Source organism: Panthera pardus, unplaced genomic scaffold (genome assembly GCF_024362965.1).
Source record: "Panthera pardus isolate Hobbes unplaced genomic scaffold, ASM2436296v1 HiC_scaffold_5, whole genome shotgun sequence".
NCBI lineage: Eukaryota > Metazoa > Chordata > Mammalia > Carnivora > Felidae > Panthera > Panthera pardus.
This window is the reverse complement of record NW_026526980.1, coordinates 5,854,917-5,881,908: the sequence shown is the minus strand read 5'-3', so window position 1 is coordinate 5,881,908 and position 26,992 is coordinate 5,854,917. Positions and strand designations below refer to the sequence as shown.

The 26,992-nt window shown below is 51.1% G+C and overlaps 1 protein-coding gene across 4 annotated transcripts in view; it reads right to left on the bottom strand.

The window, feature by feature from the left end:
• Nucleotides 1-26,992, bottom strand: part of SNX29 (sorting nexin 29) — a 499,743-nt gene that overhangs the window by 215,920 nt on the left and 256,831 nt on the right. For all 4 annotated transcript variants that reach the window (XM_019468619.2, XM_053894354.1, XM_053894353.1 and 1 more), the window contains one exon: nucleotides 24,574-24,680. In XM_019468619.2, the coding sequence (XP_019324164.1) occupies nucleotides 24,574-24,680 (107 nt within the window). The remainder of the gene's footprint in view (nucleotides 1-24,573; nucleotides 24,681-26,992) is intronic.

Sequence of the window (26,992 nt, the reverse complement as noted above, 5' to 3'; positions counted from 1 at the left end):
TTCTAGGGCACCCAAAGCACCATGCTGGCTGTTTCAGGGCACCCGCGGCACCACGCTGGCTGTTTCAGGGAACCCACCCCAGTACGCTGGCTGTTTCAGAACACCCAAGGCACCATGCTAGCTGTTTCGCAACACCTGAAGCACCACGCTGGCTGTTTCAGGGAACCCAAAGCACCATGCTGGCTGTTTCAGGACACCCACAGCACCATGGGTAAGGAAATGAGAACTGCCCTGGGCCTTTGGCTCCAGTGTGGCTCCCAGGATACTCTCGATGTCCCGAGCTTACGTCGCGCTCCCCTCCCTGACGGCCTGCCCTTAGGACTTCACGCCCCGGCATCAGAGGTGAAGACAGCAGCCCTACAGAGTCTGCTTAATCGACTCCTGCCAAGTGTGTGAGGTCGAGTTCCCGTATCAAATTCCTTAATACATACACAGACAGATCTCTCAGTGGTTCCGCTTCTCTGACTGAACGCTGATCCCTGCATATTTGGCTCAGGAAGTCGGAGGACAAAACATCAAGTAGTTCTGAGTTGTGACTTAAGCCGTGGACTTGAAGGCGGTGCACATAAATTTCAGGCCAACACCGAGGAGGATCAGAGGCACTGCGTGACCTCTATGGGGCCCTCAACTGCCCTGACCCTTCTAAGGCCAGTCTTCCGGTTTCTCCAAACCACACACCTCCAGCCCCGTAAAAACTGGCAGGAGAGACTGAAGCTGTGACTCAGCCCCAGGCCCCACAGTCCCTGAAGACAACGGAATCCACCCCCAGGAGTCCTTGGGAGCCTTGGTTCGTTCAAGCCACATCTACCAAGTACCTACGATGTGCCGGGAACTGGAACAGACTCCCAGAGAGCACTGTGCACAAAGCAGTCCTCGCTGTCACCAAGCGGACAAGCGAGCTGATGAAGACAGATGGGCCACAAATAAACCAATGTGGCAGGTGCAGGGAAGAAAAATAAGTGTGCGGAGGGGGGCAGAGCACAATGGGTGGAGGCAGGTGATTCTGGGGAGGAGCAAGGAGGAAGAAGGACCTCCAGAGAGGCAGACATTTGAGCAGAGACCATGGGATGCCTGTAGCGCTGTGTACCCTCGCGGGTTGCGGGTTGCTGTTATTTTATCAGCCAGAAACGCATGCAATGGGGTGTGGCTGGCCGGACCTGAGCGAGTGTCTGTGCATCTCCCCCGTTTGAGCCCCTTGGAGGCAGGGGGAACCTCTCTGCTCGGGGCTCACACAGACCTTGGTTCAGACCAAGGGCCGAGAGCCGAACACAACTCCAATGGACCCCCAGCTCTTGGGGGACGCGCTGGTCTTCACCCCTCCGTCTCAGGTTACACAGGAATCACAGCAGCGCCTCGGAAACCAAAATCTCTCCCTGGCACACTGGGCGGATCATCCTCTCTTAGAGCAGCGTCTGCCAATGCTAAAGCCCTAAAGACGGACAAGCCTCCATCACAGCGAGGCCTCCTTTTGAATAGTCTGCTAGAAGCATTCATGTCGGTCCCATGAACCCCAGCCAATGTGACCTGCATCTCCCTGATTTGCCCCTCTCCCCTCTCCCTGCAACAGGTTTCCGGGATTCCATAATCGACAGCTTACACAATCACGCGTACGATCGCCGTGCCTTGCAGGCATTCTTAATGCTTTTGCTTATTAGGTAAACAAATCCTTACGTGTTGTCAAGACCCTCCGGCTAAAAATCTGGCGGGATGGCCTGTCATTTGTACCCATCTAGAACGTCGTTTATGTGTAAATTGCAAGAGGCAGTATTACACACGCATTGCGACAATCTGCCTTCCACCTTCAAAGTCAAGGGTCCTCTCGTGTTTTGCTCAGTTTATCCCAGACACCCAGAGCAGGGACTGGTGAGCCACGAGCACGCGGTGTTCATACAGGAAGTCAACACACGCAAGGCAGACACGATGATGGTCCCTTACTCGCGAGTGTTTGAGGTTGAAGAGGATCACGTGTACAGGGCCAGAGCAGCGCTAGGCCACAGCACTCACCTAGCACATGAATAATACACAACCTGGAGCCTGTTCCAAATCTGGGACAACCACAGGCCCTGTGGGGAACAGTCACGATGGGACAGGGTCTGCAGGTTCCCAAGGTCCCACTGTGAAAAGAGGCTGGGTGGCTGGCCAGCTGGTGGTTTGATAGATAAGTCCTGGGCTTTTGCCTGTCAGGTGCCACCACAGCCAGTGAAGCGTCACCCCTGCTGCCGGTGGTAAAAAACAAAACAAACCTCAGGGCACAGGTGGCTGGTGGGCAGAGGGTCCAGAGGGTCAAGGTCAGTGGGGAAGTAAAGGACGACATGGGAAGTTCATGACAGCACATCGCCGAAAGGTGGGGGACGTAGTTCACCACTGTCACGACTGGCACAGCCACATGAGTGCTAATCCGGAGCCCTGACCAACGGCGGCCGGGCAAAGACCATCATGCAAACGGGCCTCCACCACCCCCAGAGCCGCTCCAGGCTGGAACACACTCGAGACCACGCAGGAGACCAGGCAGCCTCCACGGATTCCACCACTGATGGCTTCTTGTCCCTTCTTGGCCTAGATGTGCACGTGGCAAGTGTGCACCCGCTGAGCTGCCCCACTCCAGGCCAGACTCACGGGATGAAACAGCGGACAGAAACGAGCCCCTCGCGACACAAGGACTTCGTGCATCCGTCCCCCCATCCGACATTCCAGCAACGTGGGTGTGGGGCCAACTCCACATGCCTGATGCTGCTGCACACTGTGACATCATCCCGCGTGGGGACAGGAACCGTACCCATGGGGCCCGTGAGAGCAAACAGCTCCCTCAGCCCCAGCAACAGAACACACCGGCCACCCCACATCCTGTCCGCCAGGCACCCGATACGAATCATCAGTCACACTCATGACAACACGCACTTGGGATCACTACTCCATTTGACGGAGGAGAAAAAGTAAGATTCCTAGCAGTGAAGCGTACCCAGAATTTGAACCCGTACCTGTCTGTTAGGGCTTAGAGAGCACCCTTCTGCAATCCTTTCTCAGAACAGCCTGTTCGGCCGACTAAGGACGAGGACACCGAGGCGCAGGGAAGGAGAGGGACCTGATTCTGGTCACCTGCACACCCACCCTTGAAAACACCAGGCTTAGGATCCAGCCTGGACCCCTCTGAACGTCACGCTCTAAGACACCACTCGGCTTCCCCCCTGCCTTCCCCCGCATGGCACACGTGGCCCACGGCCATGTGCCCACAACCCCAGATGCGGTCTCAAGACGAAGCTTCAAGAGCAGCGATTCCACCCACCCCCAACCAAGACAAACATTCTGTTTCAACCAGGGGCTCCCGCCCCCGGGGACTTCAACAGGACAGCTCGCCCAACAAGTCTGTCCTTTACTGTCACACCCAGAGTAACTTTTTTGAACAATTTCCAAAGTGCTGGGGAAGCGAAATCGAACATTCTGCCATTATCCCCGAAGGCCAGGCCACTGCAGCAGGAGCTCTGCCATTAGCAGTGGGCTAACTCCCGGCAATCATCATCAAACACGGAGGCTGCCTTCAATTTCAGCCGGAGGGAACGTGGTTGTAAAGGCGGCGAAATATGCACTCAAAGACATTCACACACTCTGTCTTCACAAGAACAGGACAAAGATTGGAAACGCTCTGTAATAATCTAATTCTCCAGCCAAAGACTTCAACAAATCACAAAATGTTATTTAAAGGCCTATTATGTGTCAGGATAGGTTATCGAGCTGGTTGGAACTCTGCCTTGCCACGTAAAAGGACAAGTGATTTGACAAAATTCTAGGTGGAAACACAGTCTCTTCCTCCTCAAAGCCCAGGGAGCCTTAATTGTAAAACTGTAATTGCACCATGTCAGAGGTTTCTGAGCCCAAATGGGCTCCAACGTCAAAAGCAATCCTCTTTTGCTTTTCGGGGTGGGAATGGGGTGACCAGTGGCCAGGTGCAAAATTTAAGGGGACGCCAAAAAACTCCCCCAGTATAATGTTTTCGTGTGATATTCTGAAACACCAAAATTAAGGCCTAAGGGTCTCTAACGAACAAAAGAGCAAAAATGTAAGTAAATATGGGACCAGTATTATGGTTTCCTCCTCCTGCCTCAGGCTAGGATATGGCTGGGCTCTGCACTGCTCCTCTTTCTGGGGATGGTAAGACACACACAGAAAAGCAAAGTGACTTGTCACAGTCACACTGTCACTGGGAACTAACATACCCTCCACCCCCTGCTGTTGGGAGCCTGGGCATCTGGGGCGAGGTTCCTGTACCAAGCGCCCCATCCCCACTCCAGTCGTGACGTCACAGGGCTACCGGCAGGACGGGTCAGACACACCTCTGCTTCTAGTCGGCTGAGGCCACTCCCAGACTGACGGAGGGGTGCAGGCAGCGGGCGCAAGGTGAATCCAGCAACAACTGCATTTTGTTGGTGTCCCTGAGTGTTTCCAATTGAAATCGGCTCCCACCATTTTGAAATGAAGATTTCAGAAAAACCCAGATGTTCGACTCCTCTTAAAGCAGTGGTTCTGGGACATTGAGCCCAACTTTCCCACGATGGGGGGAGGGAAACAAGAGCTCTCCATGAAGTGTCAGCCCCACCCCACGCGGGCACTCTTCGAGGCACTGGGCACACAACAGTGGACAAAGGGACCACGCACCGTTCACATGCCAGTGGGGACACACAGTCAGCAGAGCAGGTGACACGGAGAACAAGCCAGAAAATAGCAGATATGGAAGAAAGCAAGGCAGGGTTAGGGGACAGGAAGAGTTGTCTGTGGGGAGCGGGAAGCAGTTTTGAATAGGGTGGTCAGGAAAAGAGGGAAGTTCTGCCATTTGTGACACCACGGATATACCTTGCGAGCATTATGCTAAGTGAAATGACTCCGAGAGCAGAAAACAAACGCCACACGGTCTCACTCGGCCGTGGTGTCTCAAACAGCTGAACTCCCAGAAATAGGAAGTTGAGGTTGCCAGGGGCTCAGGGAAACAGGGATATGCTGATCCAAGAGTACCGACTTCCAGCTGTTAAGATGCATCCTGACGATCGACGGACAGGACGGTGACTGTCATTGATGATACGTGCCACATACTTGCAAGTTGCTAAGGGAGCAGATCATCAACGTCCTCTCCGTGGACACACAAACGGTAATTATGGGAGAGGACGGAGGTGTTACGTAACCTTTTGTGACGAGCTTTTCATGACACACACGTGTCAAATCATCCCCTTGCACCCCTCTTCCACGCACACAACTGATGCATGAGTATGAACTCGATAAAGCTGGGCCAACAATGGGGTGTTGAGGGAGGGGCTCTGTGCAGGGTGGACCCCTGTGTGAGCGAACATCCAAGGACATGGGCAAGTGAGCCCCTATCTGTGTCCTTTCGCTCCCGTCTCCTGAGAAGGTACTTAGCTTCCTCATCCGCGGAAGGGAGGATACCGAACACCTACCCCCACGCGGTTGCTATGGGGACTGAATTGCGATCACGTGTGCCGAGAGCACAGCACAGTTCCGGGCACATCTGAGCCCCGTAAACGCTGCAGCCAGCACCCCATCTCCCACACGGCCGCCTCCATCATTTCTGCCACCTCCTCTAGCACCATCAGGATAAGGATGAAAAAAGAGACAAGCCTCTAAAACAAACCAGGTTGTTTCAGTCCTCCCTCAATCCCCCCGCATCCCAACCCACCCACACTCCGCCTCCCAGGGGGCCGCGCTCTTTCCCGGTAGAGCGACTTCTTTAAGCTATTCCCTTCGTGCTCATGTCAGAGACCAGTCTGTGCTCCTGCCGCTTCTTCAAAACCTATCTATTTACCTTCTCATGTGCTGCTGTGAACCAAAAGGCGAGGCTTTTCCCAGCACTCAGGTAGGCACTGCCTAGTATGTGTTTGGAGAACGGAACCCTTTCGATGTACAACCCCTTTCCTGATACGCTTCTGCCCGAAATCACGTAGAACGACTTCCAGGCGCTCCCAAGACCTATGTATACACTGCACACAGACTCTCAACTCTGGTTCCTACAGACTGGAAATCATCAGAAAGCTGAAATAACCAGCCTTTTTTTTTTTTATAGTGTCACACTATCCTAACTGATGTTTGTAATTATGGCCTTGAGGCAAGGCAAGTTCCTTAACTGCCTTCCAAATTATCAAAGATCAAATTATGTTCAGTTGCATTTTAGCGGTAAGTGTGTTTTAATTATATTCTCATTTCTGGGAAATTAGTAACCCACATGGCTGAAATAGATCATCAAGGCAGCTTTGTAAATAAAACATTCTGGATAAAGGTCAGATTTCCAGAATGTTCTCACAAACCCATATTCTGCCATCATTCTAAGTGAGAGGTTTCTAATTTATATCCTCTTTTTCCCCAAAAAGAATAATGGCCACTTATAAACGGGTATATTATGGAATAGTATTTTTAAATTAAGTGAGGAAACAGAGGAGGAAGGAGAGGCAGGAAAATAGACGGGGCCAACAGTAAGGTCGGAATCAAAGACACATGCCTCAACACCTCCATTTTAGCTAGAGACGAGCCCACATTTGCCTCTGAGCTTCCTAGCAGCCAAGGCAAAGAAGGAAACACCAGTGACAACATTCATACCACACACAAGAACAGGCTACTTAGCCAAAAAAATCATTCCTGGTCCATCTACCAAACTCAAGTTTCTCTCACACAGAAATCACACACAATTTGACTGAACCACGACATCCTTACCTCCATGCTGCAGGAAAAACCACGATGATTTTCAGTAAGCTGTACTCCTCTATCACCCCAAGGCCAGAGATCAAAATTCAAGTGCCAATGAAAATGGGGGAGGTACACTGAGCCAGGGGCACAGCAGAGGACAGGAGACAGTTAGGGGCTCTGACAAGCTGGGAAGTCTGTGTAGCACCTAATGCAGGAATCTCTACCTCAGCTCCAGCCAATGGCTACTGTGTGGGAATATGGGCCCCATGCTCCCGACAAATCCAATTTTTAAACTACGAAAGATTTCAAGCAACAAGAACACATATGACTAGGAAATAAGTAACCATAATAAAGCAAACATCTGTATACCTACTCACTTCCTGTATCACTTAAGATATAGAACCTTCTTGTACTCTTGAAACCCTCTCCCCATCTATTATCACTACCCTGATTTTTTTTTTTACTTTTTAAAAATTTTGTAATGTTTATTTTTGAGAGAGAGAGAGAGCGTGTGCAAGCAGGGGAGGGGCAGAGAGAGAGACAACGACACACAATAGGTAGCAGGTTCCAGGCTCTGAGCTGTCAGCACAGAGCCCGACGCAGGGCTCGAACCCACGACCCATGAGATCATGACCTGAGCTGATGTCGGACGCTTACCCGACTGAGCCACCCAGGCACCCCAATCACTAGCCTGGTTTTTAAATGTGTCACCCCCTTGGGGATGTATGGTTCACCACATGTGTGGATTCCTACCCTGTCTCCTGTTCCATTCTACACTATTCTGATCTTTAATAGAAACAGGTTTCTACTACAACTTGCTTTCTTGAGGCCACACGTTCTTCATGAGACCTACTCTCATGATGCACCCAGCTCAACAACATCCATTTTCACTGCTGCACTGATTTCAACATGACATTCCACTTCGTTTAACTCTAATCTGTTGCTGATGGAGGCGTGAGTTGTATTGAATGTGTCACCTAATAAGCAATACAATGGATGTGACTGTACATGTCTTTCCTGGTGCACGTGGACAACGCTTCAAGGCAGGGCTAAATTCTAGAGTTCAGTCATGGCCAAACTAATTCCAACTCAGAAAGAAGAGGCCGATGGCTTCATGGTGAATTGTGAACTAATTCTCTAAGCAGTAAAGCAACTCAGACCACATTTGCTCCTGACCGTGATCTAGCTTATTTCAAGGATAAAAGGGTCTCACATGGACAGACCATAGGACCTTTGGGCAGGAGTTCATGAATACCATTTCTTAAATGAAGACTTTTGGACAGCAGAAAGTTTCACCTTATACTCATCCCCACACACCCAGAGGGAAGACCTATGTGCTGCTGACCAAGGACAGGTCCCTACCCTTTCAAAGCCCACCGAGTCAGAGGGCAATCTGACAGCCTGTTGGAAGGTCACATTATGCACTCAGAAGTGGTGTTATTAAACCACTAGCTACTGACAACGCTTCCAGAGGGGGAATCTGATTTCAATGATAAGTTACACACCTCTGCAGAGAGTAGGATTCCAAGTTTAAAATTTCAATACATTGCCGTCAAAAATAAGCATATTATGTGACATATAATACCTCTATTTATATATCTATACAAGACAGAGAAAACCATACCTATGCATAGAAATAAAATGTTGTCGTAACAAACCCTGACGTGATGATCTCCGGGATGAACAGCAAGTGTGTTTTCTTTCCTAAGTTTTACTTCTCTGTATTTTTTTCAGTGATAGGTTACTTCCCTCCTAGTGTCATGAGAATGTGACTAATCAAGTTACCTTTCATTTTCAATGGCTTTTCTCCTCAAGAGCCCAAATGGATCCTCTCCAACTAAAAATTCTTTTTTCTTATGATGAGATTTCTTTCAAAACATATTCACCCTAAAATGTCTCCAAGATAGTCCACTGTGTTTTGCAAAAGGTACCACACCTAACACAGAGCTCCCAGAAAGCTGGCAGACAATACAATGGATACCAACAGAAAATTCTATCAGTGCAAAATACACACAAGAGTAGGTATCCTTTGAACTGTAGATTTTTTACGTTTTCATAGTTTTCATAAAGTTTATTACAACGTAGCTGAACCTCACTTTATTCTTCTGTAAAGTGGCAGTAATCACTCTCACCCCTCCTTCAAGCATGCAGGAGTGTGAAACATGCCTACTGCCTGGCTCATGACAGGCACTCAAAACGGTAGCCAATTCTGACACACGATGCCCCCCATCACCGCCATCGTCAGCATCGGGCAGCTGGAGAACCATCTAGATCAGGGACCGGCCCACGGCCACCTGATTTCGTAAAGAGTTTCACCGGTACAGCCACACCCATGTTGACTTACTGTCTAGGGCCGTCGTGGGGCCTCCAGTGGCAGGGCTGAGAACCTGCAATGCAGACTGTGTGGCCTGCACACCCCAGATATTTATTATTTGGCACCTTATAGAAGTCTGCAGGCCCACCATCTAGCAGCTGTCAAGTGCTACACGTGCACACACTCGTGCACAAAGTTACAATTCTGAGGTGTCAAAAAAAAAAATGGGGGGAAATTTACATTTCTTTCCCTACCTACATAAAAGCTATTGGCAGAAAGTTTCAGACGCAAATGGCATTTTAACGGCTGACAGCCAATTTAATCCACTCGATTTTATCACTTTTCATCCAAATTGACCACCACCTTGCTTTAAAATATATGCCGCCGCAGCAATTCAAACCTCAAACACCAGGAAGGCAGCAGTTACGTTACTGACAGAGAAACCAGTACCTTGCTCTCCTCCTGAGCTACAGCAAAGGGATAGAGGAATTTTCCATTAATTTTAAAAGCTTCTTCCACCGAAAGCAGAAAAGATCTTTCAAGAAAACAAAAGGGTAATGTTTTAGCATTTAAATTCAGTTCTCTTCCCCAAGGGAAAAGAATTTCTACGTCTTACAGAGTGGGAATTGGATCGTTCCCACCAAACACGTTTCATTTCGAGGAGGGGAAGGGAGTTTTAAAGACTCGTTTTCAAGAAGCGTGACTCTCAGGCACATGGAAGTTAAAGAGCTGGTACACAGAAGTTGCAGTTTGTGGGAGAAAAAATTTCTGTAAGGCTGGTCTCCCTCTTTTATCTTTAAAATGTAAAAAAAAAAAAAAAAATCAATTTTCTTAAGCCACCTGGACAATGTGGAGGAGAAGAAAAATTCAGCAAAGCCCACTCTCAACCTCTTCTGCTCCAGTAACCCTGTTTGCCCCAAGCAGGCCACGGAGCCGCCTGCGTGGCCCAGGGACCTAAGTGAACCGGGGCGGTCCGAAGGTTCCGTGAAGGGGAGAAGGAACTTCCGGGAAGCTCTTGTCACCACGTCAAAGTGGCGGACGGCCGGCGCCCGCGAAGTGCAGTCTGCGGCACCGGAACCAGAACGGGTGACTCAGGCCGAGGAAGACGGAGCCCGGCTCGCTCAGCTCCTCCTTCGCCCGCTGCAGGGGTGACCTTCACCTTCGTCAGCGGAAGCCGCGGAGAAAGCAGGGTGCCGGGGAGGGGGGGGATCAGCCCGAAGCTGTGCGAGAGAGCTGTCTGGTGAACGGCAGAACCGACAAAGGGCCGGGCAACTGCGCAAGCGAGCGCCCTTGGTTTGGCAGGAAGAGGGGCTCAGGCACGTGGCCCAGAGCACGAGCAGCAAGCGCTCTAACACAGCAGGCTCGTGGAAAGCTCAACTAGAGGCTGGCGCAGGGGGACGAGCAGGGGTGGACCACAGCACCCCGTGGCGGGTGTGGGTGCCCTAGGGGGAACAGTGACCCCGACACCCCCCCACCCCCGCCCCAGTGCTCTTCATCCCCGTCTAGTCAATGCCCGGAGACGTGGACAATGAGCTGGTGGGAACGGACAGCCGGCTCCTCCCTGGGGCCCTGCCCGTCTGGGCCTGGATCCAGAGACCCAGAGAGACCCAGAGCGGTTCCGGGAGGGACGCGCAGTCCCCGGCCGTGTGATGGCAAGCCAGAAGGGAGGCAGGGGCCGGCCTGGGGACACCGCCCACGTAAAGGTCTGCATTTCCCCAGAGGGGAAGTGTGTCCTCATCCCCTAGAAGAGGACAGGGCAGGGAGTCAGGACCAGCTCTCAGGGAGCAGCGTAGTAGCTGTGGCGGGAGCCCAGAGCCTTCCAGATTCCTGCGCAGACTGCAGAGAAGGGAGGACCGGGGTCTTTCTCGGTCTCAGGTGGAGCGGTGCGTCCACAGAAACCAGGGATGGCCCCCTGTCCCTGAGTAAGCACGCTGGGGCCACTCTCAGCCCATCAGCAGAGACAGGCCCGGGACACGACTACACCCACAGCTGCTCCGTGACGGCTGGAGCTCAGGCTGCTCGTGCAGGAGGGACACAGTCTGTCCCCAGCAGGTAATGAGACGAGAGAGTCCTTCTCTCACCTATGGAGAAGAGGAAGAGTGTGAAGAGATGCCTATCCCCGTTCAACACTACGCCTCAGAAATGGTTCTTCCCAGGGGCATCTGGGTGGCTCAGTCGGTTGAGCGTCCGACTTCGGCTCAGGTCATGATCTCACAGCTTGTGAGTTCAAGCCCCGCATCGGGCTCTGTGCCAATGGCGTGGAGCCTGGAGCCTGCTTCGGATTCTGTGTCTCCTTCTCTCTCTGCCCCTTCCCCACTCATGCTCTGTGTCTCAAAAATGAATAAACGTTAAAAAAAAAAAAATTAAAAAAAAAAAAAAAGAAATAATTCTTCCCAGGCCATCAACAGGGGCAGCCAAGGCAGCCAGAGGCTAGGTAACACGGCCAGGGCACACGCCTCAGGCCGTGTTGGAACCCTCACACTCTGGCCAACCTGGGGACAGACCACCTCCATCATCACTTGTAGTTCAGATTCAAGAATCATTCTTTCCAGCAGGGATTGGAATGTAACTCCCAACTCTGCCACCAAGTACCCGTGGGACCTGAAATGGGAATAGTGTCACCACGCCTCAGTTTCCTCCCCCGTAAAATGCGGGGCCCAGTAACACCACCACAGGGAGTGATTTTAAGCATCAAATGACACAAAGGGCTCAGAAAAATGCCCAACACAGTATAAACGCTGAACACATGTAAGCTAGCCAGCCTGACAAGGACCTTAACAATTATGAAGAAAGACACCCGCCCAAAACAACAGGAAGGCTGAAAACTCATGGATAAAACGGATACTCTGTGCTTTTATTTTTTTTTATCCACTCAACTATGCCCCCAAAGTGGATTAAATAAAAATGTTCCACTCATTCTTTCTACAGAGCTATTGGATCAAAGCGCGTTATTAGCTGAGCTACATAATTCATTTGATTAATTTGCACTGTAATGAGCAAGGAGGAGGCAAGAAACCTCAAAGCCGCTCCCATTCCCGTCTTGGGGCTATTTCCAGTTTTAGAAAGGTATTCCACTAGAGGTCAGTCCTAAAATGTGTCAGGAAACAAATGGTAAGCTTAACCTCCAAAGACGGCCGTCCAATCCCAGGGGCCCCTCCGTACACAAAGGCACTGTCTGAAGGGCGAGGTGGCAGGATCACAGCACCCCAGGCCCCCGCCCCGGCACAGGAACGGAGTTCCAATGTCAGCGCTGTCACGTCCCAGCTGTGTGACTGGGGACGGTCTGCTCAACCTCTCTGAGCCTCGGTCTCCTGACCGGCTATGCTGATTAAATGAGAGGGTGTGTGCGATGTCCCAGTGCAGTTGTTGACACACAGTAGGGGCCTATTAAGTGCCATCAACTGTATTCATTTGCACCTAACCATTCGTTCATTTACGGCTCCATTTCCAGGTGCGTGAGGCACTTTGGGGGAAAGTTTCTACCTATTCCACATGAGAAAGCGGTTCGCACGGACGTCCGTGGCAATTCTTATACAAAAGCTAAGACAGTCGAACCTCTGGCTGTTGCAGACCTATCCCCAGAGCCACGGCGCTGCACCAGCCTCTCCGTGGTGGAGAATGGGCAGGGGAGAGAGGGTTTTACTTCCTTTTAGATAAAGCAAACAATGACATCAAGCTGTTAGAAGCCGGGCCCCGCTTCTGAAATGACAGGGCCCCCTCAGACAACGCTTAGCACAAAATGCTGACCAATCACACCCGAGCCAGAGGGCCGCAACCCGCTCCAGCTGATCGTCTTCAGGCGTCGTCCCCCAGGACCCAACTGCAGAGCGAAGTTAAGAAACCAAAGTCTCTCGGCACCACCGCCTGAACCCGGAAAACGACATCTTCCTGCACGGTTGGAGACGGCCGGCCGGGCTCTGCGAGGGGCTTGCTGTCACGGGCCGAGAGCGGCGAGCAGGAGGGACGTGTGACAGCCCACGGATGCCCGTGCGAGGGGCAGGAGGAGAGGAGAAGGCCGAGGGAAGACAACATTTTCCAATCCTACCACTTTTGGAAAAACAAATCTTAATCGGAGCCAGCGAAAAGGACGCTAGCAGGCATGTCCGATGGATATAGCACTGATAAAGGACGCTCTGCTTCTGCCTCCGCCATCCCTCAGCCAGTGTCCTCCTGACAACCTGGTCAGACCCCCGTACACACTGCTCCCGCAGCCGGGACCGTCCTTCCTTTGTCTCTGTGGTGAATGCCTGCTCCGCCTGCAGACCCCAGCTTAGAAATGGAAGAGTGCTGGCGTTATCTTCCCCAGGCTAGGCCAAACCATGTCCCCTCCACCACCAGACCTCGGAGCTAACCCTCTCTTCTCTGTGGTACTTGTTTTGGTTCTCTGACCCCTTGCTGCTGGAAATCACTGTTTGACTCCCCCAGTAGGCTGTGAGCCCCTAAGGCAAGGACGAGGGTCATTCATCAATGTATCGACTCGGCTGGCAACTCAAGACGTTTGTTCTTTCATCTACTCATTCAAACGTTCACTGAGCACCGACGTGGATGCTCGCATCCACCTCTCTGGCACCCATTTCCCGTCTAGCAATGGTCTCAGTTTTCATGTGGGGCCCCCTCTCCCCAGCCTTCCGTCTGCGTGTGTGAACAGGGCCCTCCCTTAGCCTAGCACATGAGCAAGATCCTGCGGCTGGCTGGAAAGGGAGTGTGGGATCTAAGCCAGCTCTATCCGAGTCAGCTGAAGCCTCTTGCTGGGAACGGAAGGAAACTCTTGCTTTTTCCTCTGCATGGGAACCTCAAACAAGAACATTTGTCCAGGGGTTATCACAGCCATGTATGATCAGGCCGAGGAGAGGGGGACATCCACAGAAGATGATGCCAACTCAGAAACGGTAGAGGTGGGGGCCAGACAGAGGGCTACAGGCACCTGGTAACACAGCTCGCATCTCACAATTCAGCCACACCTAAAGCCGGTGTCTCCCTGGGATCAAGGAATACTCTTCCTGGGGACAGTCAGGGTAGGTGCTGCTCTGACACAGTAACAAGCAAAGCCTGGCAGATCCGGTCTGCTCCTGCTCTCACCCAGCCTGTAGGGGGCCCAGCGGCGTGCCGCACCGCGCCCTCCAAGCAGCCACTCGGGAACCCAGGCTACAGCTTCCAGGGTCACCACAGGAGAAATGTGAAGAAAATCCACTCTAGCCTTCAGCTTTGGACGAGACTCGCCACTTCTACTGACAGCCCAACGGCCAGCAGCCGTCACAGGGTCCTGACCAAACCATAAGGGAGACAGGGAATGCCCCAGTCGTCTTCGTCCTGGAGGACAGCAATGACACAGGCCAGGCCTGATAAACACACAGAAGAGTCCCCGCCACCTGCAACCAAATGCCTCCTCCGTGAGACAAGCACCAGCACCAACCAGGTGGCAGGGGTCACGGCAGGTGCCAGGACTAGAACTGTGAACAAGGCAACGGAAGAGGATGAGGGGGAGGGGAAACAAAGACACAGGCAGGCCGGCACACAACACGGCACTTGCACGACAAGGACAGCAGACAGGGCTGCGACGAGACACCTGGGGAACCGAACCTGGCCTTGGGCAGGGCAGCCGGGTGACGGGGAAAGCTCCTGGGAGAAGATCTGAAGGATGCAAGGCAGAAGCCGGGGCAAATGGCGGGGAGCACGGAGAAAGAACAGGGATTCGGGTGAAGAGCAGCCTGTGGGCAGGTCTGGAGAGGAGAACACACACATCTGGGAACTAAAACAAGCTGGGAGGGAGGGGAGACCTGTGTCTCAAAGAGAAGGCACGAGCTGTAACACACAGGGTCTTACGGTGTGAACATGTTAAAAACGTGTTTCGTCTAAATCTGTCTAAATGCAAAGGTGAGCCATTTTGAGTTTTACGCAAGGAAACAGCCTGGACCAACCCGGCCTGGAGCCATTTTTCATCATTCCATCCTCGAGCATTAAAGGCAACCCCTCCCTCCTCCACGTCTCCACAGCTCAGCCTTTGGCCCCCACCCCCACCTGCTATAGTTCCACTCTGCCAGGGATACCTCCTAGATGCTACTGGTGGGCTGGCTGGTGGCCTGGGGTGGGACACTTCTGTCCCTTCACCTGGCCTATTCTCAACACTGAGCCCAACCCCAACAGGACAACGCCTCCTGTACCCACTTCTGTAGAGACGATTCCTTCTGAGGACCCAGAAGTAGCTCCAAGAAGCCACTTCCCGCTTCAAGGAGGAAAGCAAATATAAAACAGGCCCAAAAGAGTGTGGGTCTGAAAAGCTCAAAACCAGCCACCCCAATTACAACTTTTTTTTTATCTACTTCCCAAAAAAGGAGGAGTGGATCATTTTCCCTGGTTTCTAAGAAAGTTTCATCCGTTCACTGTCAAGGACGCCAGACTCCCAGATCAGAGACAAAACCAGAAATGAGACTTCAACAGAACGGGAAGGCAGCCAAGTGGAGACAGTGAGCCAACCGCAGGGCCTGTCACCATCACCAGAGGGCAGTGACTCCACCAGGACATGGGAAACGAGAGGCCCGAAGGTCTCAGAGAAATCAGAAGATGGGCAAGGCCAGATGCTACCAAGACTGGGGCGTGCACGTGCCGCACAGGGACACAGGTGTCACCTGCAGCTGGCAACGCCCTGCCTAGGGCAACGTGCCCCCGAAAGACCAGGGAGCCAGAGCGAAGAAAGACGGCCCGCCCGGTGAAAAGGGGCGCTGAGAAGAGTGGAGCTCCTCCTTTGTCGCACTGGGTGGGGAGCGTGTGCACACAGGAGCAGATTGCGGACATCTGCTGAGGACGACCGACACCAGGAGCTGCCCGCCGTGTGAGCAAGCACTCAGGTTTGTTTGCGGGTATGGAGCGTGTCAGTGAGAATTTATCTCTATGACCCCTCCTCATCCCTGCCGTAACTCCCGGGTCTGACAAGCTGATGGCCGGCTCACTGGTCAGTGCCTTCACGGCCCAGGCTCTGAAAAAGCCAAGTTAGAGGCAGCCAGGAAGGCCCGGCTCCTCCTAGCTGGGCATCAGGAGGCCTTAAGAGCGAAAGCGCTGGTGTGGGAGTCAGACGGCCAGGGTCGCGTGCTGGCTCTTCGCACGCAAGCCCTGTGACCTCGGACGGGGCTCTCCGCTCCAAGCCTCGCTTTCCTCATCTGTGAGGATGTACCAAACATTAAACAATCCAAGGTGCCACCATCAGCACATGCCTAGGAAGAGAGTAAGCCCTCAATTTATGCTAACTGCTGTCACCATCATTACCATAGATTAGTGGCTGCTTTTCTTTACATAAATGTCACCAGAAGCCAAACACATCACAGAGCGTTCTTACCAGCTTTATGCTTCAGCTTACTTCCCATTAATAGTAACCTGCCATCATAATGAAAATAAATGCTGCTAATATGCCATTTATTTCACCCATGAGCAAAATTCAGGGAATGACTACATTCATACGATAAACAATAAGCATCCTATAATTTGAAAAATCAAAGTACATAATAAACCCTCAAAAACACTGGTGGGAGAAATTCTCCAGTTTCTTCAATAAATTACAAGAAAAACAAGGGGGCCAGGGAAGATACAGGTGGGAAACCTGTAGTTTGAGAGACCTTAGGGGTCTCTGAACCAATCACAGTATGTGGATGGGTCCCATTTGGACGTGAGTCAAACATGTGTCCGGACTGGAAATCTGAACGCTCACCAGAGACTTGATGATATTAAGGAACCATTGCTGACTTGTAGGTAGGATAGTGATATGCGTAGGCTGCTTTTCTTTTTTAGAAAGGGGGAAACCCTATGTTTTGTAAGAGATTAAAATACTTTGGGATGAAATCAAGGCCATGCTTTGGATCTGCTTCCAACACAAGGAGAAGACGGGGAAGTGGAAAGATACACGGACGAAGCAAGACTGGCCGCGCGAGTTCACAAGGGTGGAGGAGCACGGACCGCACGTGGAAGCTCACGTGTTGTCCTGTCTACTCTTAAATACACGTGAAGAACCCACAGCAAAAACACCCTTTTTAACGACTACTGGCAGAGCCGCCTGTGGGAGCCAGCCTGTCTCTTCTGAGGTCATAATCAGGGAATGAGCTCATTCATCAACACACGGGAGGCCGGGAGGCCCAGGGCGCTGGTGGAAACTTTGTAAGCCCTGGTCCCTCCTCTCCGAGCTCCTCAGTTCCCAGCGCTCCCAGCGCAGGGCCAGTGTGGCTGTGCTGGAGACACAGCCATGGTCAGTACCAGCTGGAACCAATGTCGGACGGAAGCAAGGGCCACACAGGAAGACAAGACCCGAGCTGGGCGGTCCTCAACGAACTAGAGGCTAAGCTTCCTCTCCCAGGCTCCTTCTGCCCCGAGGAGGGGGATCCGGAAGCAAGGGGCCCTCTGAAAGGTGCTCTGTTCACAGAAGTTCCTCTCTCCGATATTCCCATCTGAGATTCGCCGGGACTGTGTGTGTGTGTGCGTTTTAAAACCTCTTACCTTTTACAAATACATTCTGGAATAAGTGGGAATGAAGTTACATGAAATCTTGAGTTTGCTTCACAATACCGTGAGAGACTGCGCAGGAGACTGGGACAAAGAAGACGCGAGAGTGGTGAAGAGGTGGGTCACTACTGAAGCCAGGAGATGGGGATACACAGGCTCATGAGACTATTCTGGGTTTTGTACATGTTGCCACGTCTCCAAAATAAAAAGATTTAGAGAAGCCCTTAGAGGTTTAGTCTTGTCTGTCATTCACATTTTAGTGAGAATTACACCTACCCCTCCAGAAAAGAGAACTCCTTGCCAGGTTTCACTCGTAGGTGACAACACTTCAACGGTCTTACTTTCTGAAAAAACAGTTCCACGCCCCACCACGAGGGGAGAGCCTGCTCTTAATCACTCAGCACCTTGTGACTAAAATAACAAAAACAAACTCACACCCTATTTTTCACTAGGAGCGGAGGTCTCATGTAGATCTCAGCTCAGGGTTCTTCACCCTGAGTCCTTACATGGAATCTGGTACTCTACTGCAAAGTTCATCATCCTTCTTTCGTATAAAAAGGACTCTCAGATCCATCAAGATGGCCTGATGCCACTGGGGCCAATTTATGAATCAAGTGCTGGCGGTCTGACCGTTCCCAAGGTCCAGGTCGCCTCAGGGAACTTTTCCATTATCTCCAGCATGTGGTTATGAATATGGTTTTTTTTAGCCAGCTGCAGCTTACTTTTCCATTAATAGTAACCTGCCATTATAATGAGAATAAATGTTGCTAATATACCATTTATTTCACCCATGAGCAAAAATTCAGGGACCAACTACACTCACACAGTAAATGATAAGTATCCTATAATTTGAGAAATCAATCAAAAGCTAGCTGAGTCCTGACACACGGGAGGAAGTAAAAACCTGTTTGCAGAGAGGAGGGGCTGGCAGTTCTGAAGCAGGTGAACTGGCGATTTAATAGCAGGGATGCAGGGCCATACCTCAGAAGTTGGGTACAGAGGGGAGTGGGGGTGGCTCAGTTGGTTAAGTGTCTGACTCTGGCTCAGGTCACGATCTCACGGTCCGTGGGCTCAAGCTCCACGTCGGGCTCTGTGCTGACAGCTCAGAGCCTGGAGCCTGCTTCAGATTCTGTGTCTCCTCTCTGCCCCTCCCCCACTCACGCTCTGTCTCTGTCTCTCAAAAAAATGAATAAACGTTAAAAAAAATTAAAAAAAAAAAAAACTTGGGTACAGAGAAGGGAGGTATAAAGGAGGCCTGGCAAGCAGAGACTGTAAGGGGAAATGAACGGAAATGTCATCTACTGCTAATACACACACACAGGTGATCTTGAACAACGTGGACATTACAGGCGTGACCTTCGCACAGTCAAAAATCTGCATGTAACTTCCGACTCCCCCAAAACTTAACTGCTAATGGCTGACTCTTGACCAGAAGCCTCATCGATAACATACCCAATTAACACGTATGGTGTATGTTATATGTTGTATTCTTACAATAAAGAATGTTAAGAGAAAACCCCATTTACAGTACTATACCGTATTTACTGGATAAAATCCCCATGTAAGTGGACCCACGCGGCTGCTCAAGGGTCAACTGCGTATATATAGCTTCTTATGAGCTGGGGTACTTGGGAGGTAAGTAACAGAAACAGACTCTAAACTACCGAGAAATCATCACTGTGAACAGAAAAGTGGGAGAAAACGGGCTCCGATAAAGGACTGGACGCAGAATAGTGCTGCCAAGTTCAACGGGAATGCGGACAGCACGCAGGCAACCGCTTCTGAACGAACGGGCCTCCCACGCCCCGCTGCTGTTCACGCAAGAGTTAAAGCCCCTCTGCCTTGGCTCAGGCACCCTCCCGCCCCCATGCCAAGGAAAGGCAGAGGACTTGGCTTTTCTCCCCTCCGTGAAAGCAAGCTGTGGCGAGGTCAACCCTCAAAACGAAACAAAACAAAACAAAAACCAGAAGGGAGAAAAGAAGGCCCGAAGATGCCTCCTCAAATTAGCCCTACCCGTTTGTATCACTGGCTGCATTTTACTGACAGAGAAATGAGGACTTAGAGAGGACAGGAGCGCCCCGGAACACACGTCAGGGAGTGACAACCTGTGCTCCGTCTCTCTGATGGGGGACAGGTGTGGTCTGCAGGCCACAAAGCTGGAGAAGGAGGGGCTCAAGAAATGCAGGAACAAAGTCAAATGCCACAGACATTTTACACTCTTCTTGACATACCTGGCGGAAAAGAACCGGGAAACCTCTACAAAGGACTCTAAACTGAAGGAACTGTCCTTAAAGGAGGTAAAGCAGACTTTTAGAACACATCTTCCTTGGACGCATCCATTATCTTCTACCCTCAAGACCCTTGGTGAGCACAAATCAACTGCTCCTCATGGCTAGATCCTCAAGATAGATACAAAGTTTACAAAAGCAATTTCAAGCGTCCTTACTAACAGTAATGGAAGAAAAAGGGAGGCACACTCTAGAAGCTCCCATAAGGTGCCTGAGCTCTTCCTCATCCTTGTGCCCCAGGACCAAGCCTGGGGGCGATGAGGAGCCAGTGGTACCCACCAGTGAGACATCAAAGACGCCACCAGAAAAGAAGGAAAACGCAATCCAGGGAAGTAAATGCCATTTGAGAGGCGTCTCTGCCTCAACTCACATCTTCTATGACCACCTCCTGGAACCATCAGCCATAAGGCTCCCGGGGATGGGAAGGCCACGAAAGGAAGAGGAAGGAAGGAAGAAGGGGCTGGACACTTAGAAGGTCCTCAATAAACATGTGCTATAGGAGTTGGAACGGTCTGTCTGTCCCTCAGTGTCCTCTCCAGGCTCAAATTCCTCCTGAAATTGAGGGCCAGAAACAAGTCTGCCTCCCCTGAAGAACCCCTGTTTCCTCTCATCACACATCCCTCCTGAGCTATAGCAGTGCTCCGTAAGACGCCCTCGCAACCCAGGGCTTCATTAAGTCACATCACTTTCTACAGACATCGCAGTGAACAGCTGAATCCGCTCGAGAGACTGTCATTCGGCTCAATATTTAGGGAGCCCCTACTGTGTGCTGGAACCATGTCGGGCAATTAACATGCAGTTAAAAAGATAACATCTACGGTTCCCTCGAGGAGCTCCCAGCCTGGGGCTCTATTCCACTTGCTACAGAAGCAGGTAATTGCCGCACCGAGGAGATCACACCCTTCTGCCGCAACTAAGGAAGGGTGCCCGGTGTGCCCTCCCCGCAGCACCGCTGTGAACGGCTGGCGCCGTATCATCCCTGTTTTCTACCGCTCGTTTTCCTCCCTCCACGCATTCTCTCCAACACGACCAGGGACCATCCCTTCTGTTCGGTCAGGCCCAGCCTTTGTTTCTCCCGTGAGAGCGGCCCTCCAGAGCGTGGCAGACAGATTACAGGTTTGCGCTCTCGTGCTGGGAGGCCTGGGTGATTCGAATCCAGCTCGAATTTCGGCCTAGCAAGCCGAAAAATCTTGGACACGTTCCTCAACTTCTCAAAGCTCCATCTGTGAACAGCGTCCTCCTTGATGAAGTCTGTTGAGGATCACATGAGTTCATCCACGTAAAGGCTTTCCTAGCACGTGGCCCGGAAAGAAGTGTGCACCCAACAGCGAGCTATGAGAATCACAGTGGCTGGTAAATAATATTCGTGTTCTCTCCCCTCGCCAGGTGAGCCTACACCTGCCAGCATTCTGCCTTCCTTCTTGCTTTCAGAAGTTAACCATCACAGGGTGTCAAGAACCATCTCTCGATTGCCAGTCTTTGGTCCCTGATGCTCTCCAGCCATTCAAAGGCGACTCACGGTGTAGACTTTGGGTCCTGAGCTGCCAGGGATACGGGATCCAGGTCACTGAGCACCGATGTGTATGCAGTGTGCACGGGTGGACGAGGCGGCTTCAACGCTGAGAGACATCTAGGAAAAGAATGTTCAGGAACTCCCCTCTCACTGGAACGAATCATGAAAAAGTAATTCAGTTGTTGGGGTTCTTCAAACAGTCCTATTATTTAAAATGGAAGGTCGCTTCTCCCTCTGCTCCTGAAATTAAGGAAGTGCATCAACTCTTCCCCCACATGCTTTCATTACTTCACACAGACACGTGTTTAGAACCCCTTGGTAACAACCAACCATAATGAAATGACAGATAAGCATCACAAAGAACGTTGAAAAGCACTCAATTACTGCTAACCTAAAGGGTTCGGCAAAAGTCTTGGGGTAAAGAGATGCCACGGACAAAAGATCACTGACAGACGGACCTCCCTGTGCCATCAGAAACCTAACGAAAAATCAGTCTGGGGGACCGAATGCCTTTGGAGGACCATCTCTGCTCCAAGCTCCCGTCCCTCCCCGCTCCTCCGCCATGGCCACCAACTCTATTACTGGTCCCGGAGTAAGGAGGTTGCGGACGACAAGACAGGAAGTTAAGGCTGACGAGACCAATTCTTAGCCCCCGACCACCAACCCCTCCGACGCGGCAGCTAACAAGAACGACAACGCAAGCGTACCCCACCGCCACCTTCCCTGGACGTCACTAACTCCGTTCAGGGAGATGGGGAGACTCTGTCACAGTCAAAGCAGGTGGTGGCACGGCCACACACGGCCTCTAAAGCACTGTCATCTGGCCCACCGACTTCAGCAGCCACAGCACTACATCTCTCCACATGTCTGCTCTGTTCCAGACATGAGGGTCTCCTTTCTGGTCCTAGAACCTGCCTGTTCTCTCCCTGGACAGGACCTTTGTCCTTGCCGTTTCCTATGCAGAAAGCAGGAACCCACTAAACACCAGATCAAGCAACTAATGTCCCGGTGCTTCGCTCAGTGGGCCAAGCAGCCAGCCAAGGTCTTCTCGAGCCTTCACAGCCAGAGTTACCAAAGAGCAGGTCAGCTCTCCGGCCGGACCAACCTACAGGTGGATCGCTGCCTCAGGCCTGGGGCTGAGCATGCTCAAGGGAGTCAGGAGACAGGAGCACTAATCTCTGCAATGTGAGCAGGTCTGAACCAAGTCCTTACAACTCAACACTTGGCCCTGGTTTTCCTGAAGGGACACAAGCTACCAACCCACTTCCACTCTGAGAAGAACCCTGCCACCGTTCTGAGCTCAAGAGCAATTCATTCATTCAAGGAACCAGAGACATGCCTGTCCTAGGAGAACTTAAAAATACTCGTATTACCACCTGCCGATGAATGGTAGCTGAGTATACACAGATGAGAACAGATAGTCTCTTCCTCCCGGGGACTCGAGGTCCTGGGGGAGACAAACACACAGGCTACCACAATCCTGAAGGAAGGGGGCCCATTTGCCTCTCCACCCAGGCTTTCTGGGAAGGCACTGATGGCCCAGCACCTGAGAGCACCAGCAGCCAACTCTGGTCAACGACCCCACTGAATAGAGCTTCAAGGATAGGTGTTGGGGTGCCGAGAGGCCCTGAGGGGACAGTCTCCCCAGGACCTTCCATCCTGGTTTGGAACTCTTCCCCTATCAGCCTATTGTGCTAAGACCCCAGCTCTTTCCCCTTTGAGCTCCCTAGAGTTAGAATTCAAATTGTTCCTCACCTCCCATCTTTAGATTTCATTAGCAACACTATGAAACAGACCACAAGGCTGTCGAGGAACCAGAGATGAGCCTAGGGGCTCCTCCTCAAAGACCTGCCTCAAGGTCAGGCATGTCTCCAGGGTAATAGTGGGTATTTTCCTGATTCCCAAAATAAAACACACCGTAGAATATTCAGAAAGTACTACAAGTAGAGTTGTATACTTATAGGTGTATACGTGCACGACTTCTGATAAATACTACCGCCATGTGACCACAACATATACAACAGAGATATGCACTTATACAGTATATATTTTACATATGAGTTACCTAATTGAAAACTTAGCCCTCCAGCTTTACCACTGAGTACGGTGACAATTAAAGGTTTCTTATTTAAAAAAAAAAAAAGTTTATCCTATCAGAGAAGTCCCTTTAATTTTTTTAAAGATTTCTTTTTAAGTTTATTTATTTTGAGAGAGAGAGACAGAGAGAGAGAGAGAGAGAAATCATGAGAGCGGGAAGGGCACAGAGAATCCCAAGGATTCCCAAGCAGGCTCCGCACAGTCAGTGCAGAGCCTGACATGGGGCTCAAACTCACGAACCGGGAGATCATGAGCAAAGCCAAGTCAAGAGTCAGAGGCTTAACCAACGAGCCACCCAGGTGCCCGCCTTTATTCTTTATCAGGAATATTTTTATCATAGAGCTGTCAGCTCACTATGTTGTACACTTGAAACATTATATATCAACTCTACATCAATGAAAAGTATTTTTGTTAGATATAGAGATGATGAACATTATCAAATCACTTTTTAATACCAATCAAGATCACTATCTGGTGTTGCACCTTTCATTATTAATAAGCTGACTTGATTGATTTCCTAACATTAAGCCATCCTTGAAATCCTAAATAAGTCCCATTTTAATGTGGATTATAGTTTCTTTTTTATGCCGTCTTTGTGATTTTTTGATATTGGCATAATGCACATTTGAACCAAGCTACAGACACGTGGATATAAAGACAGAGATGATGCTTTAAGGAAGCACAAAGAGCAAAATGGCCATAAAAGCATCCAGGTTTGCTATCTCCTAGGGACCTCCTCTATGTTCACAACTTTCTTCCGGTTGTTTGGTGCCCTGCAGGCAAGCCGGCCTCGTCTTCCATTCATGTGGATAATCCCTGTTATCCTCGGAAAGAGACCATCTCATCCACGCGTGGGCACTGCTGAGCACAAAGTCGTTTGTCATATTCTCTCCTGTCTGTAATCTCCAAATCCAAGGGTCCATTTGTTTGCTTACTTTTAACATCACATTTTCGTTTTCTCTCCTTCCTTGCCACAGGCGCCAAGACTTTCTAATTAAATATTTTCGAAGAACCTGCTCTAGGTTTTCTTCACCAAGCACAATGCTTTCACCATTTTGTGTTTTGCTTTGTTGGTGGGGAAGGGGGGGTAGGGTCTGATTGCTCTGCTACCATCTGTGCGACAGGTTGGACCTGTTTCCGGAAAGTCCACAAAGCAGCCACCATGGGGGTAAACGCACAGGGACAGCCAGCCTTACCTCGATGAGCTTTCTCTCGTAGGAGCTCGCCAGCTCCTCGGCGACTTCTCCCGGCTTCTGCTCAGTGACTGCAACTTCTCCATCAACGTTCCAAAGGTTTGGGACAGCTTTAGGAAAACAAAGAAACCCCATAAATATTTTCACAGTAACCAAAAGTTATTCTCCCAGTGAAAAAATGTTTTGGTCTTTGCCAAATGGTTTCTCCACAGAGAGAGTGCTTTTGATGAGGCAGAAAAAAGATCCCAACTACTAATGACTTCACCCCTCCGACATTTTCACACAAGTACAATGAAGTGAATGGTAAGAATGGAAGAAGTGTCGCAGGGACAGACGCACAGAAGTCTGGGGAACCGCCCGGTCACCATTCCCCATCCCAGGGCAAGACAGACGACGCACGGGCAAGACGTAGGAGCCTCCATTTCCACCTGTTATGTTGGTCACATTTCTTTTTCTCCAACAGCACAGTTCCCCGGCGCGGGACCGCCCGCCTACAGCTGGACGTCAACAGCAGGGGTGGGGCAGACGCAGAACCGCTAAGAATGAACGTTTACCAACCGTACTTAGCGTGGAAGCTAGGCAGCTTCGGGAAACACTCGACAACCGATGCAGAATCCCCAGCAAGGCCATCCAAACAAGACTGGCTCCCAGGCCAGCGCAGGAGTTAGGAGCACAGAAGACACGGGCGGGTGCCACTCCTCCTTTGAGAGTCGCATCCATGAATGCTTGCTTTGTAGAAAAGGACAAGAAGTGAGAACTGGGAACGAGCAGGCAAATTCCAAGAAAAACAAGGGAACACGGACAGGAAGGAAGTGCCCCACTGGCGTGGATCAAGAATGTGGATTAGCCCCAAGCCCAGAAAGAAGCATCAGGTAAGAGGATTCCGTCTCCTGCGTGTTCCAGGAGACGGAACTCCCGGACGCCCCATCGACTGAGGAGATGGTAGTGAAGGCCAGCCCCCCTCTGGCACCAGCAAACGGACTGGGGGAGGACGAGAAAGTGGGCCAAGGCTAAGCAAAACTGGGGGTACTGAGTCTGCACCGACTGCGGCTCTGCCTTCAGCCCTCTCCCGGAGCCTCCATCAGGTCACGAGATAGAGGCCCAGAGGCAGCAGGGCCCTGAATGATGACACACATCCCACTGGAATGCGTCCTAAGCTGCTCCCATCCCAGGAGTGACCGCAGCCCAGCCAGTGCTGAGGACAGTGACCCAGGAACCCTCTGCAACCGGAAATAGGTACTAAGAGAACCTTTAAAGGGCTTCCACTTCAAGGTGACAGACTAAACACATTCATTTACGCTCGCATCTTCTGAGTCCCATTGAAATACCAATTTTAAAAATTCTAGCAGCATCACCCTTGAGAAAGAAAGGGAATGAGAGAGGGGACAAGACGACAAAATTCTAGAAGCCAAGAAGCAGGCCAATCACTGGCGAGCAACAAGACAGACCTGAGAGAGTTTCCTTCTGGGCTGCAGGTGCACAACACCAAAATACAATCTCATTCAAACAGGACAACTCGCCAACAGCTGACAAAGTGCTAATACAAGACATTTCTAGAAGCGGGGGGGGAAGGGTAAACATGGGGCTGAATGTCAAGAGGAAAGATAAAAAAGTCTGTTTAAGAAGCAATTTGCAGAGGTGCCTGGGTGGCTCAGTCAGGTGAGTGTCAGACTTCGGCTCAGGTCATGATCTCACAGCTCATGGGTTCGAGCCTTGCATCAGGCTCTGTGACGACAGCTCCCAGCCTGCTTTGGATTCTCTGTCTTCCTCTCCCTTTGCACCTCCCCCGCTCCTCTCTCTCTCTCAAAAATAAACAAACACTGGAGGGGGAGGGGGAGGGGAAGGGGGAGGAGGGGGAGGGGGAGGAGGGAGAAGAGGGAGAAGAGGGAGAGGAGGGAGAGGAGGGAGAGGAGGGGGAAAGGGGGAGGAGGGGGAGGAGGAGAAGAAGAAGGAGAAACCATTTGCTGAAAATTAAGGGCTTATTCTCCAGAGAAGGTGAAACAGTGGTCTGGACCGAGCCAAAGGCATGGGTACCCCAGAGGAAAAAGAGTGAGAAACAGTACTGCTGAACTTCTTCCATTCCTCCTTTCCCATTCCCCAGCAGCCGGAAGCCAACATACACCCCTAAGCAGGGAGTACAAAGGATTGTCCTGGAATTTTAACAGGCTGAAGAAAAGACCGGAAGGGGCTGATAGGAGGGGCTCTGCAGTGACACAGCACAGCCAGATCACCCCACCAGGGCACGAGCACAGCTCCTACACAGAGAGCTCAGCTCTGTGGCACCCCACCCCTATCTCGGAGCACATGGCCAGAGATCGCCTCATGTCTGAGACAAGCACCTAACACGGAAAACCCGGACCAGAATCTACAGACAGAAGAGAACATCTTGTAAGGGAGAGACACAAGTTAGGGAAAAATACAC